The following is a 15,809-nucleotide window of genomic DNA, read 5'->3' on the forward strand; positions in this document are numbered from 1 at the left end:
GTGCCTGCCTGCTTGCTTTGATTGTGTAATTCCAAGACGGAAGGAAACAAGGTTTATATTATTTATATAGAGTAAGTAAAGTTTATTTTGCTCAACTAACAATATAGAAAATAATTTGGACTTATTTCTAAGGGTGACAGGTCCGCTTTAAGTAAAGACCCCTTTATCCATAAAATCCCAGGTCCCGAGCATTCTGGATAATGGTCCCATACCTGTAGTTGGAAGTTTGCTGTGCAAATAAAGTCACTGTAACTGTGTGCTAATAAATACATGAAACAAAAGCAAGATGCACTGTACTTTAGAGCTGTGCTACAACAGGGGTTCCCTCACAACTGCTTGTAACAAAGAAATTATTGAGTCACGTGACTGATAGTAATTTAATTCATAGCATATTTAATGGGCCTTTGTATCGTCACCACACTTCATATATACTATGCTTTGTTTTTCCAAAGTCATGCGAAGTATCCTCCTGCAGGTATCTTTCCACAACTTCAGAAAACCGAAGCGATGCATAAGCTTTTCCACCAGTGATCTGTATTGTTGCCGGGGGAAAGGCATTTTGGAGAGATTAGTTGCCCACGGTAGCAGAGATCTATCACAGCTGACTAAATCTCTCCATGGGACATAAGCCTACCACTCAAGTGCTGTAGAAAACACTGCATTAGGGTTTAAAATGCATGGCATATAAGTGCAAATTGCAACCAACAAAAAAGGGACAGGATGCTAGCATCCCCGTGCATGCTCTTACTTGGATTCAACAAAAGGTACACCATAGGGATACAAGGCCCGGTCAAGGACCTGTACTTACCAAGAGCTTAAGACAGCAGACAAATATATGGATCCCCTGTGCCTGTTGCAAGGTACAGTTAGCACTGTGCAAGTGCTTACAGATTGGTGATCAAAGTACATTTGCCCATTTAAGCTTTAAAAGAGGATATGGGATTTCAAGTATACAGAGGCCCAAAAAGCCCTCCACAGGGCCAATAAATATCAATGGTCTACAGAATCTTCCAGCAACCCCTGCCAGCCTGGATCTACATAACACTTAGTAAATGTGCCTAAAAACGTCTAGAAAGCCTCCTAGAAAATCCATGGAATATCACTGCATTTAAAATGGTCTTCACAAAATATGGAAAAAAAAAATTCAGAGAAAAAAATAGCGGAAAACACTAGTGGCATAGGGCCTGCTGCCTCCCACCATACATTACATGTCTGTGAACACCATGTTGGTTGTAGACAGGAGGAAGGCAGCAATTTTGAGAGGGGATAGAGGTGCACAACTGCCCACCAATAATGCTAGCCATTCAGGGCACCATGCAGGAATTTTTTTGGTGGAATTGTATATAATGGGGAGCTTGTGTACCATCAAAGAGGGCACAAAGCTGTATAGATAATTTTTGGGCTACTGGGATATGATAGATGTGTACTAGGAGTTTTGGTCCTGGAAGCAAGACTTCATTATTAGATTTTAAAAGGGGGTTTACCCCTTACGCTTTGCTTGAAAACAAATCCGGACATCATATTGCTGCCACAACTTAAAGCATAAAGGAAAACTAATTGTGACAAAAGTCTATCAGACTTTAAACGCCCTTAAGGTGGCCATACACGCACCGATATTATCGTACGAAACCTCGTTTCGTACGATAATCGGTGCGTGTATGGCATGTCAGCGAGCCGACCGATATCGCAGGGAGCTGCTGAAATCGGTCGGCTCGCCGATCGGCCAAGTTAGAAAATTTTGATCGGGCGCCATAGAAGGCGCCTGACCAAAATTCTCCCTTCAGAGCTGAATCGGCAGAAGGAGGTAGAAATCCTATTGTTTCTACCTCCTTACCTGCCGATTCAGCCCTGAATGGTGTGTGGCGGATCTGACGATGTTTCGTGCGACCGACGGTCGTACGAAACATCGTGAGATCGCCACGTGTATGGCCAGCTTTACTGTGAGCAGCCTCGATGCATTTCATTCCAACCTACAATATAAATAATGGGATGAGATACAGAACAGTGATTGATTCAAATGCACTGCACTGGCCCCTCAGCATAAACACCAAGAACTCATACCGTATATGGTCTGTGGTTATCGGAGGATAGATTTATACTTAATGATTTACTCACTTATCAGATTGTGATAAGATGAAACAGAGGGAATTTAAATAATGTATGCTCCTATTCCACCAAGAGAGGATTGCACACTGGGGAACTCGCTAATGTACCTCTTGGGTTAGAAAGAAGAGGCATACTTTACTAATCACTCCATCTGTATTACAGCTCATTATGGCTGGTTCCCATGATCCCTCAGCAAGCCCTGATTGATGCTTTTAGACTGTAGTAATAAGCCTGAGGAGGTTTTTAATATAAAACAGAGACCAGTTTAAAGCAACTTTCTTATATATAGTTATGTTTATATTTTAATTATATAATTGCTATTGAAAACTCTGTCCCATGCTATGGTGGTTCTGACTTCTGAATCAGTGTTGCAGAAGCTACTTAAGTGTCAGACCTGTTTTGGCTGGAGGAGAGCCGATGGCTGCTACTTTGTTTGGAGAGTCAGAATCAGCAGGGCAAACAGACTGAAAATTTTGAAAATTTATTTTGTAAACTTCTTCATTAAAGAAAATTTATTCTGGAATTTATATGCCCTTAACAGGGTAAACCAAAGGGTGATTTAACAGCAGCTTAGTCAGGTTCTTGCAACAAGGAGTAAAAACATAATTTGAAAGTGGACACACAAACCTATAACTTGTGGAAGACAAAATAACCAGATACCCTAATTTTTATCTGTTAGAGGTACCAACAGTCATTTGTTTATTTATTAATTCCCTATTGTGACTCAAGAAAGCATAATGTAAGAAATGTGCTGGGCATCCCTACCATCTGTAGCAATGTCTGACCCCCTTCATACAGCTGACACCTCCAAAGCAGAACATCCAACCAATTGGCTGGCTGTGATTCACACTGGCACAACTAATACAGGACTGCCCGCAATGTGGGCACTATGCTTAAGGCTAGGACCCACAGAGCAGTTAAGGTGCCCGTGAAAGCAAAGATCTCTGAAATGGCTTTCCATCAGAAACAATAAGAGCAAGGGTGAAAAACCCTTTGCTTCGCTTTGGTTTACCGAAGTCGCCTGCAGGAGTAAACTTTGCGTGACTCCAGAATACCGAAGCCTGAACCACTCCATAGGTTGTTAGCCTAAGCAGCAGGAAATCAATAGCACATGCACATAGCAGAACATAAGCTTGTGAGCATCATTGTATTAAAGTCACAAAGTTTGCAACAGGTCTAGTAACCTATAGCCACTGATTAAATTTTACCACTAAATGCATGTGTTTAAGGCTGATGCCCCATGGGGAGATTAGTCGCCCGCGATAGCACAGATTTTTTGCAGGAGACTAATCTTCCTGAAAAGGCGAATCTAAATTCAGTCTGCAGTAGAGTATTTATAAAGTAGTACGAATGCGCCCTCTGCTGGTCTATTTACTTTGTAAAGGAATATATGATCTTATGGAAAGTTTTTACAAGTGAGCACTGCGTGGAAATCTGTTGCAAGTTGTGAGCACAAACTGTCCTCATTTTGTTTTTTTTTACCCAAAAACATATCACACAAGCAATTTGTCTACACCCTTTCCCACTCAATAACACATGACTATAAAAAAATGTGACAATTATGGGACTAGAAATTAGGAAATTATATTTCAGAAATAAATTTTTAGACTGTGCCACAATACTAGTTCAAATGTTCCTGTGTTCAGACAGATAAAAGCAATAAAGCACAGACATAGCCCTGATACAGATTAGGTGATTAAACTACAATAACAAATCTTTCCCCGAAAGTTTTAATCTTCCCATTTTCATTTCCCTTTTCCCAGGGTTGCCCAAGTGTAAACCGCTGGGCTGTACGTCGATTCTGGGCATTGTTTAACAGCAACAGGTTTGATGCCCTTTGTTTAACAAACTACCCAGGGATCTGTAAGCAGTTATTGAAGTGCAAGGCTAGGCATTGATTTTTGGAGAAGGCTGGAGGTTGTATTTCAGCAACAGCTCAAAATTAACAGGTTGTAGCTACATGCCTGGATTTCAAGGGGAAGTTAACCTTTTAAACTTTTGAAGATATTGAAGGATAGGCCTGTATTTTGGGGCATCAAATACGGACTTGATTTTGACTGACTGGTTTTGCTTTCTTAGAGATGGCCATACATGTCCGCTTGTTTGGTGATCACCTAAGGTGGGCAATATCGAGCCAATTCAAATTAAACAGAGGACCACATCAACAAGCCCCATGCAGTCCACAATCATACGGAAAATCAAACTTGCTGAACAATTTTAACCCAGATTTTGGTTGGGGATGATAAGCTTCCAAATCAGTCTAAAAGGCTTGAATCGGCAGCTGAAATCTGCCTGTATATGGCTACCTTTATTCTGCCTATTTCCAAAATCCAGATTGGGTTGTTAAACCACTTGCCTACCTTGGCAATGAGTGCCAATTTCAGATAAAACATTTTTTTTTACATGTACAAGTGGAACTTTTCAGGCTCCCTGTGTCAATAAGAATCATACAGAAAATTGAATTACAAGGCACGAGTCATAAGCAGGGACTATTCCTGTACATTAAAGATGTGTGGCAACTACAAAATGTAGAAATGCACCAAGATTATGAAATTGTTATTATATGTAACGTGCATTACACTTGACGGCACGCTTACAATAGTCAGGTTATGCACAGAATGGAAACAGGAGAGCTGAATGCTAGTACCTAGCAGAAAGTGCTAATCCCACTAATTTCGGTCCAAATTGTGGTTTGCCACTTCCTTCCGCTGCCACACTACTTACACTTGCAAACAATGTAACCTCAGCTTCCACCATACTAGTGCTGCCTCCTCTAGGCAACTGTGCAAATATCAAATAGGTTTTATTAGAGCTCATACCGTTTGAGCTATGCTATAGCCATAGCTGCAGATACTTTGCTGGGACCAGGAACCTATAATATAATGGGAAAGCTTGTGACCCCAAGCTTAGGTTACCGGTTACACCAGTAGCACTTCCAGTTAATTCTTGCAATCATGCCCAATCAGCTGGGCTTTGGTAATATTCTTAAGTGAGCAAAGAAGCCCTTTCAACTTGATAAAAATGCTTGATGTGCATAAATGTCAGAAACAGGTTTGTGCAAAAATATATTGTAAGCTTGCATAGCATGTGTACAGTGAAAGATCAAGCTTGTAACCAGAAGTGTTAGAGGCACAAATTACATTTATAGGGCAAATGAGGTGCCTAGTGCATATGCAGCTCCTTGCTCATAGGGAGAGTTAAAGGGGTTTTTCACTCTCTATGATGTAGATAGTAATATGCAAGACAATTTGCAATTGGTCTTCATTTTTTTTTTGTAATTATTTTATATTCAGTTCAGGAGCTCCCCAGTCTGGAGTTTCAGCAGTTATTTGGTTGCTAAGGTCCAAGTTACCTTAGCAATTATGGGGTGGTTTGAATGAGAGATCATTATATGAATAGGAGAGGGCCTGAATAATAAAATTAAGTTTAAAAAAAAACAACAATAACCATAAAACTGTAGCCCCACAGAGCAATAGTTTTTTGGTGTCAGGGTCAGTAACCCCTATTTAAAGAACGGCAAAGTGAAGAAGGCAATAATAATTTAAAAAAAAACTATAACAAATGAATAATAAAGGCCAATTGAAAAATTGCTTAGAATAGGTAATTCTAAAAGTTAGCTTAAAGGTGAACCACCCCTTTAATGCAAGGAACTCAATGCTTCCAAGAAAAATGGAATATCCATGGAAGAAGTTATGAACTCAAGAACAGATATATACTATATTTCACTAGTCAAGGTGGGAGAGAATTGGAGTGTTTATTGTTAGTGGATAGAAAAATCATGACAGAGTAGAAAGCAGGGAGGTAGGAGTAGGGCAATGTAAAAATAATAGGCAAACAGGGATATGAGAATCAGGTTAAATGATGGCTTTGTTGACAAGCAGAGATAAAGTTACTGTCTGGCATGATTTACAAAGCACAAGAATTAGCTTGTGGAATGTTCATCTTCTAGTGTCTTTCTACTCTCCATGGTGAAATCACTTTGAGACCGTTTGACATCTGAGACTGAGAGGGACCAGTCAGGTGTGGAAAGGGAATTGGGTGTCATCTGAGTAAAGACAATAAGCCAGATGAACTAGGTTTCCTAAGGGACTGCATGTTTAGAGGGAGCCTTGAGGTTCACAGAGATCCATCCATTGCTCAGGTTAGCGATGGAAACACAGTAGCTGAAGGTATTGGAGAAGGAAACTAGAAAATGGTTTATAAAGATTGTACAAATCAATCAATAAGTGGAAATATAAGTAAGTCTGTATTCGGCAGTATTAGCCATCACAAATGGGTCAAGGAAAATCCTGACTGTAAAGATTTAGCAACAGCAGTTAATGAAAATGAGTACAGGTATAGGACCCATTATCCAGAATGCTCAGGACCAAGGGTATTCCGGATAAGGGGTCCTTCCATAAGTTGAAGCTTCATACATTAAGTCTATTAAAAAAATCAATAAAACATTAAACTCAATAGGATTAGTTTGCATCCAGTAAGGATTAACTATATCTTACTTTGGATCATATACAAAGTACTGTTTTATTTTTACAGAGAGAAAGGGAATCAATTTTAAAAATCTGAATTATTTGATTAAAATAGGGTCTATGGGAGACGGGCTTTCCGTAATTCAGAGCTTTCTGGATATTGGGTTTCCAGATAACGGATCCCATACCTGTATTTGGCAAAATACAACTTTTTTTTTACCAGAACTTCAAAGCCGGATAAAAGAGAGAGGAGATTGTAGCTAGAAGGCACGGCAAACAGTTTAGTTCTTTATGAGAACTCAAGGAAAGGAGACAAAGAGCAAATAACAATGAATTTGCAGAGAGTATGTGGGGAAAGGAATGCTCATTAAACAGATCTGTTGTTCGCATAGTAAAATATTGTGTCTGATAAACAAACTTACTTTGGGGACATAAAAATGGAGGGTGAGTTAGACAGCCTGCATAGCCCAAGGTCTGAACTAGGAAAAATCTAGTTTTCCCCAGATATCCCTAGGATTTGCTTGTGCTATCAATTTTTTTGGTACTGAACATATTGCCTCACATAAGCCCTAACTGAATCCCTGCTTTCTACACACTGTTTTCTATATATTTCACATATGTTCCCCTTGCTCTTTCCCATGGCTGCCCACACAGATTTTCTTTGGGAAGTTCAGTCAATTCTGTCCAAATTACTCAGGTACTGCCCTAAGGCTAATACCGTTCAGCAGTCCCGAACAGACCAGACCACAGCCAGTAAGTCAGGACCCAAAATCAGGCCTTTACACGTTCGTTACAAGTCACTGTTGACCCAGAAAAAGACAAAGGTGACCCTTTTGTGCAATTTGGCTATCCACACATATGTATGTATATCTTTATTTATAAAGCACTACTTATAAATGCAGAGCTGTATAGTATAAAAAAAAAATAATACAACAGGGGATTATTAAAATAATATATAAATGCAAAGTATGATAACAAATATAAATAAATACAAGGTACAGTTGCAATAAGTTCAGAATAAAAGAGACAAAAGGATAATGGTCCCTGCCCCATAGAGCTTACAATCTAAATGGGAGGGTAACAAATAGGAGGATAATAGTGCTGCAGGTTACAGTGCAATATAAGTGCCAGTTCCCAGATCAGGTGCCGTGAGTGTATGGATCCGATACCCAGAATATGATCTTACATTGCATTTTGGAGCCAGCACATTTGTACAGTCTGTGCTCCAAGAGCTTTGCCGTTGTTACCTTTGAGCAATTTTAACTTCGCTTGCCCAATTAGATTGCCTTTTTGCAAACTCTGGAGGCTAAACGGAAGGCAGGACGTCAGCTCGCAGCTATGACATAGTAATAAGTAATGGGATTTTTTTATCTAATTGCTAAAGTAGTAGTAATAGAAACTGATGAAGAGTCATGTTGATTACTTGCATTCCTTTATATCCACACTTGATCTACAATACCAAACCTGCCATGTATGCAGCATTGTGGCTCAAAATGACACTTACTGAGGACTAGGAACTTACTGGGAGGTAAAAGAGGCTTCAGACAGATCTGGGAGCATGTTTGATTATGTCTGGGAGATTGTGTCACCTTTTTAATATTAAAAAATATTATATGCCCACCTGGATCACTGGGAAATATGGTTCAACATCAGTAAACGGATTGAAGGCTAATGTATATACTATTCTGACAGGCTGATTGTTACATGTGATCAACTAAATCAGGGGCTCCAATGTGAATAGGGAAAATGGGCAACAAGGGTGTCCAATTACCAATGCTCTAGTTGTTGTTTGTGTGTTGCTGGTATAAAAATGACAAAAGCCACCTGACAGATTTCAGCACCAACTAAAAAACTGCAGTTTGGATTGTGGCCAAGAATATATGGCTTATCTGCCCTAACACTGCCCCTGCCAGTTCCACTTAATGAATACAAAGATGCCTGTTACTGAGAATGGTACTTAATAACCACACGCAATAACAAAAATATCTACACAGACGCAGTTTCTAATTCATTTTAAATAATCTTTCCTAGCTCCACCAAAACACCTCATCAGTCTCCGCCATCTTACTGCGCACAAACACGCACGTGTCACCGCACATCCGGAAATCCACATCCGCCATCTTACTACACCCAATCGAAGTCATTTTCGCGACATAAAAAGAATATCGCCAAAACACTAACATTCTGGTTATTGAAATATCGTTGCAAAAAGCCACCAAATCACGCACAGGTACTGACAGACTTACGGTACGGCCGGGTTCCCCGGCATCGCTGTTGAACATACATGGCAGCAACTTTGCTTCCGGGAGTAATAGGTCAGGCTTTATGTTAAAGAATCGGACTACAGTTCCCATAGTGCTATGCGTGGGTGGAAACACCCTAGAGACGCGCATGTTAGCGCGATGCTTCCCGGGGCTTGTAGTCCCTGGCCGCAAGGGGAAGTGTAGCGGAACTGGGCAGCGGTGGCCGAGCAGCGATTGTTCTATTAGTTGAGGGATGCTGGGACACAATATTTAGTTTGCTTGTACTTCTGCCTTTTACCTACCCCCCCCCCCCCCAGGTATTTGATATCTCAGTTAAATTAGGGGGTTAATGATTTAGTCCCAGATTTTTCATTTTTCATTGACCTATTTGCACCCCATCAGCCTAAGTGTACTTGGGTTCAAAACCCCCGCCCCTGGCTGAATGTGCACACCAAATTCTTATGCTCCTGTACGAGGTCTGCGGAACGTATGTGGAGGAAATCCCGTACGCAAGCAGACTTTATCTATTATAAATTCCTATTGGCCTGCCTCAATTCTGCCTTGTCGAAGGCTAAGCAGGAATACTATAACACCTTCATAAACCACAATAAATCCAACCCACGATGCCTGTTTTCTATTTTCAATACCCTTCTGCGTCCCTCGCAGACTCCATTACCTCACCCTATGCACTCTCCCCAGGACTTTGCTGAGTTCTTCATGAACAAAGTGGAGTCCATCCGCAATCAGATTCCCCCCTCTACTAATACAGACCAGCTCCTCCTTCCTCAGCCCCGCTCTGCATGTCTTAACTCTTTTGGTCCCGTAACTGTCTCCGAGGTCTCCCACCTTCTCTTGTCTGTTCCCCTCACCACTTGCTCTCTTGACCCCATGCCTTCCTCTCTGCTCAAACACTGCATTCCTGAACTTACTCCGGCTCTTACTCACATCTTTAACTCTTCTCTGACCTCTGGAAGCTTCCTCTCTTCCTTCAAACAGGCCTGTGTCAAGCCCATCCTAAAAAAGGCCACGCTGGACCAGTCCTGCCTCTCTAACTACCGCCCTGTCTCACTTCTACCGCTTGCCTCCAAAATCTTAGAGCGTATTGTCTTCTCCCGTATTACTAACTTTCTCAATGACCATCATTTATTAAACCCTCTGCAATCTGGTTTTCGACCTGCGCACTCTACTGAGACGGCGTTGTGCAGAGTTACAAACGATCTTCAGGTTGCCAAAGCCAAAGGTCACTTTTCTATACTAATCCTCCTAGATCTATCGGCTGCGTTTGATACGATTGACCACTCCCTCCTGATGCAAATTCTGCATTCGATTGGTCTCCGCAGTCAGGCTGCATCCTGGATCTCTTCGTATCTCTCTAAGGGCTCTGGTACACGGGGAGATTAGTCGCCCGCGGCAAAACTCCCTGCTCGCGGGCGACTAATCTCCCCGAGTTGCCTTCCCCCTGCCATCCCACCGGCGAACATGTAAGTCGCCGGTGGGATGGCAGACGCGGCGGGGTGATTTCGGGAAATCGGCGAAAAAGCCTCGCGAGTCTTTTTCGGCGATTTGCGCGAAATCGCGCCGCCGCGTCTGCCATCCCGCCGGCGACTTACATGTTCGCCGGTGGGATGGCAGGGGGAAGGCAACTCGGGGAGATTAGTCGCCCGCGAGCAGGGAGTTTTGCCGCGGGCGACTAATCTCCCCGTGTACCAGAGCCCTAACCGTTCATTCACTGTCTCCTATGCTAACAAAACCTCATCTCCAGTTCCTCTTAATGTGGGGGTACCCCAAGGCTCTGTACTTGGGCCGTTGTTGTTCTCCCTCTACACGCTGTCTTTGGGAGATCTTATCCGTTCATTTGGCTTCAAATACCATCTGTATGCTGATGATATCCAAATTTATCTGTCGACCCCTTCATTAACAGCTGAAACTGAGACTCAAATCTCTAACTGCCTCCTGGCCATCTCTAACTGGATGAACCAACGCCACCTCAAACTCAACCTAACAAAAACTGAACTAATGATTTTTCCGCCTAAGCCTGGTCCTACTCCCCCCTTTTCTATCTCTATTGATGGCACCCTCATCAACCCCGTCGATTCGGCGCGTTGTTTGGGGGTGATCTTTGACTCCAGTCTCTCCTTTTCTAACCACATTAACTCCACTGTCAAAACCTGTCACTTTTTCTTACGCAATATTGCCAAAATCCGCCCCTTTCTTTCTACTGTAACAGCTAGGTTGCTCATGCATGCTCTCATCCTGTCACGACTGGACTACTGCAACCTGCTACTAACCGGCCTCCCTAACTCCCATCTTTCCCCCCTACAGTCTATATTAAACACTGCTGCCAGAATTCTCCTCCTCTCATCCAGGAGAGTTCAGGCCCTTCCCCTGCTAAAGTCCTTATCGTGGCTTCCTATCAAACAAAGAATTGCTTACAAACTTCTTCTCCTAACCTTTAAAGCCCTCCATTCCTCTGCTCCTCACTACATCTCGTCCCTTGTGTCTCCGTACGTTCCCTTGTGGCTCCGTACGTTCCCTTGTGTCTCCGTATGTTCCCGGCCGACTCCTTCGTTCCTCGCAGAGCAATCGTTTGGTTGCGCCCCCCACTACTACTGCGGTTTCCCGTCTTAAACCTTTCTGCCTGGCTGCCCCTTACATTTGGAATGCCCTCCCTGATTTCCTCCGGAGAGAATCCTCCCCTGGTCTTTTTAAAACTAAGGTTAAAGACTACCTTTTGGAGCACTCGCCCAGCACCTGATCTGGGAACTGGCACTTATATTGTAGTGTCACCCACTGTGACCTACAGCACTTATATTTGCTTATTTGTGTCTGTTAGTTACCCTCCCATATAGATTGTAAGCTCTACGGGGCAGGGACCTCCTTCCTCTTGTGTCCTCGACTCTTAACTTATTGCTGCTGTATTTATCTGTATTTATTATTATACTTTGTATTTATCTATTATCTTAACACCCTATTTGTATTAATGTATTCTACTGTACAGCACTGCGTACATAAGTAGCGCTTTATAAATAAAGATATACATACATACTTACATTTGTCGTCTCACTAAATGGTTAAGAAGAAATAAGTTCTGAATGGATCATTATCCCCATTAGAACATGGCGTTTGTTTACCTTTATATTAACTTTTAGTATGCTACAGAATGCCCTATTCCTAGTGGCTTTGCAATTAGTTTTCAATATTTATTTTTTCATAGTTCTTGAATTATTTGCCTCTTTCCGGCTTTCAAATGGGGGTCGCTGACCCCAGCAGCCAAAAACTATTGCTCTTCATTTTAAAATGAAAGTGGTTTTATGTGCAACTGACTGGGGACATTTTCAAGACCACAAATGCACTTGACATGAAGGAGCCATGAATTCTGGGCCTGTATATGGCAAAAACTGGTCCGGTATCACCACCAACACAGTGGGCCGGAGCACAGCCATTCACACTGGGCTGGCAGGGATTGACTTTTCTGGTGACCTTGCCAAGTGAGCGGATTTCACTGTGTTTGGCCATTAATTTTGAGCAAATCACTTTATCTGAGTGTCTCTCAGCGTACCAAGCTAGAATGTTAGCCGGATGCTGTGATAAATTAGGGCTATGGCAAATGTGGATTTTGTCTGGAGCTGAAATCCAGCAAAAAAAAAAAAAAAAAGACATAATCAGAGAGGTTTTGGGCAGTTTCTGCTGTGTGTGTATCTAAAAAAGATGCTATTCATTCACTGGTATTAGGCATGGTAACAGGCAGAGGGATTCCCGCTGGAAGACAGTGGCAGACAACATGCCTAGTATGAAATAGCGAAGCAGCTGCAGTGAGCAGAGGTTATTAAAATTGGGAGGTTTCTGTAATCAGTTATTAAATACTTTGGTTCCTACTTTAATTATTCATACAACTTAAGCAGAAGCCAGAGGCATATTCATCTTTGTATCAGTGAAGCTTCTTGCCCTCTCTGCTGGCATTATCCTGCAGTTGTACCGATTACCCTGTAGTAGGCAACGTGGCACTGTTTTGTTTGATCTCTCTGGCGCACCCTTGTGGTCGTTTACATTCCGATACACAACACCGGCCTAACATTTGGCATACAGTGTCACTACATTACCCATGAGCACAAGTTATACAGATCAGAATAACTGTGGTTTGTGCCCTTTTCTACAATTGAGGAACTGTTCACTCCAGCATCCTCAGGTACATGAGATGTAAACTCCCCACCCTCCATTTGTAATTTATTGCCCCCCCCCTTCCTTCCTTTCTTTCCCAAAGACATTGGTGCCTACCCTGAAAGGTCCCTGGGCCTTCTATTGCACATTTTCCACACAATGACTGGTAGGGAGCTTGATGCTGAAGATGGCATCTACCAACCATGCTGCTCAACTTAGCAGTTACAGAATGGGGTGCAGGGGGCTTTTTAGGGGCAGTCAAGAATGCGATTGAGGACGCAGCTAAGCCTCTTCTGGCAGGGCTGCCATCAGTAATTATGGGCCCCTATACTACTTAGTTGGTGTAAACCCCTAATTTATAATAAATACATTTGTGGTGTTTTTGAGGCAGCCAATGAGTTAATAATGTCCCGCCTTACCTTTTTCAAGTGCTTTGGATGCAGCCATCTCCCATGGGCATTAGTAACAACAGAGCTTGGTGCAAGTGTTGCATAAGCTGCAAGGGCTCATGGGAGTTGCCATTCTGGGAGCAGCAGTGTCTGATGAGAAGCTGAGGTTATGGGAGGGCACAGTGGAACAGACTCACAATGATGTGTATCTGACTCAGTAGCAAATATTCTTAACAAATGCCCAAGGTTGATTTACTGTACATTTCTAAGCCATTTGACTGTACATTATCCGAGTCAGCTTAATAGTAGCACATTCCCTGTCCAAGGAGTGCAACCAACTGTTCTCTGAGCAGGACACACTCTTACAGTTAGGATTCTGTTCGGCAGGACACTAAGGCTAATGTCAGACAAGGCATCTAGCGTATATTTTCAGCAAGCGGAAAATCGCTTGCTGAAAATACAGCCCTACGCCTCCTACCTGTGCCTGCACCCAAATGAATGGAATACGCTCGGGTGCAGGCAAATGTAGCGGAAATACGCATAAAAACGTGAGACTTCACGTTCTTATGCGTATTTTGGCTACTTGTGCCTGTTCCAGAGCTTATCTCATTCATTCCGGTGCAGGCACAGGTAGGAGGGCGTATGGCAGTATTTTCGGCAAGCGCTTTTCCGCTTGCCGAAAATATACGCCAGACGCCTCGTCTGACATCAGCCTAATACTGTAGTATATAGCCTTATACATGGTGTAGTCAATGTGCGACTGGAGAGGCGCAGCACAGAGAGAGTTAGAGCTACATGGCTTTGATACAATTACCTTTATTTTGTCACCAAGGAAAGCATGGATTTATAACTAGGCCCCCAATCCCTATAACGTGTTTTCTTTCCCCAATGGTAATACAGTACATAATTCATTACAAATTCAACTATTTGCAAGACAGACTGAGTTCCTTTCTTCCCTACTTGGTTTTCTATCTTATGTAAAGTAAACTTGTGACTGCTAATTATCAGTGGCGGCTCAACCTATTCAGCATTCCTGCCTAATCACTGGCATTTCTGAGTGGCACAGATAGTGTTAGATCAGAAGTTCAGATTTTCCTTAGGACTGCAGCACATTAGCAGTCAAAGCATTGGGAAATGTTGCTAGTCTCCTCCCACTGATCTGCCGCAGGCGTGGCCTATAATTATAGCAGAAAATATGCACAGGTCCATACAGTGTGAAGTAGTGCTGGATAATTTTAAAACCAAATAAAATTTAAAAGGAAAAGGGTATCGTTTACCTTAAATATTATATTGTGTTACCATTATAAGGAAGAACCTTAGAATAATTATACCTTTTGCGCACAAGCTTGAGAACCACTACCAAGAGCTCGCTACTCTCGTAGAACTGCCGCACACAAGAGATGGTGGGATGTCAGAGAGGAGAAAACCCAGACACAGAAAATTGGATTAAATACACTTAGATGCACTTCCTAAATCATAAACTAGAACAATTCCTTACATGTGCTGAGCACTCTTGTTCCACACAGCCAGGGGCTGTACCCAGTCTTGGTGGTGGTGGGGGGGGACGGATTCAGAACCTGAACACAAGATGTTAGTGCCTTGCCCAGAAATACCTCTAATTTACAGGGAATTTACAGAATAAATAACATGCAATTCCCATTCCAGATTTGCTCCAGTATTTATAGAATATTGTGCTACTTTTTCATGAACTCAGCATTCCTCAAATGGCAGGAAAATGGTCAGCCGTTCATCCCAGCTCTCCCCATGGAATTGTGGCGATGGGGGGTCCACATATGATCATTATCCACATATGATCTTTTCCACTCCATATAATCTCCCATGGTGAGAACCAGAATTGGCTCACTGTTTGGAAGGCAGCTGGACAAGACTACAGCAGCAGGAACAGTTTTGGGAGACAGGCTGCACTCGTCCAAATAATGGAAATACTTGATTACTTCTGTACGTTTATTAAGGAAAGAACAAAGGAACGTATTATTATAAAATATACACTGTAGCCACCACACTACTAAATGTGGCTGCATGGAGTCCCATAGGCACACATACTTATTAAGACACAGTGCAGCACAAGTAACTAATAGGTGGCTGACAAAGCATGGTGAGAAGCCTATTACACACATGTAAAGATTCACTAAATGAGCAGATTTCTCTCAATATGCCTACCTTGAGGTGGGCGATTTTGAGGTCTAAACTACTGGATCACTACAAAGGTATCCAGGCCCAAGGACAAGGACCACATCAACGAGCTCTTCTGGTGCTCACCCAAAGGGATTTTTAAACCGGTCAGTTATTGGTTGGGCAGACTTGTTGAAAGGCCCATACATTAGCAGATAATCTTCTGAATCAGCATCTTAAATCTTCAGAATGAGCAGCTTAAATCTGCCCTTAGGTGGCCACCTTAAAAAATGTTTTGATAAAAGATAACAAGA

General features: G+C 42.4%; 1 protein-coding gene across 1 annotated transcript in view; it reads right to left on the reverse strand.

The window, feature by feature from the left end:
- The window catches only part of gsk3a (glycogen synthase kinase 3 alpha), a 28,652-nt gene extending 19,732 nt beyond the window's left edge, over positions 1-8,920 (reverse strand). Inside the window, exon 1 of the mRNA XM_004916257.4 lies at positions 8,819-8,920. Coding sequence (XP_004916314.1) covers positions 8,819-8,858 — 40 coding nt within the window. The 5' untranslated portion in view covers positions 8,859-8,920. The remainder of the gene's footprint in view (positions 1-8,818) is intronic.
- Between the last annotated feature and the right edge of the window lie 6,889 nt (positions 8,921-15,809).

Source organism: Xenopus tropicalis, chromosome 7 (genome assembly GCF_000004195.4).
Source record: "Xenopus tropicalis strain Nigerian chromosome 7, UCB_Xtro_10.0, whole genome shotgun sequence".
In the NCBI taxonomy this organism is placed as follows: domain Eukaryota; kingdom Metazoa; phylum Chordata; class Amphibia; order Anura; family Pipidae; genus Xenopus; species Xenopus tropicalis.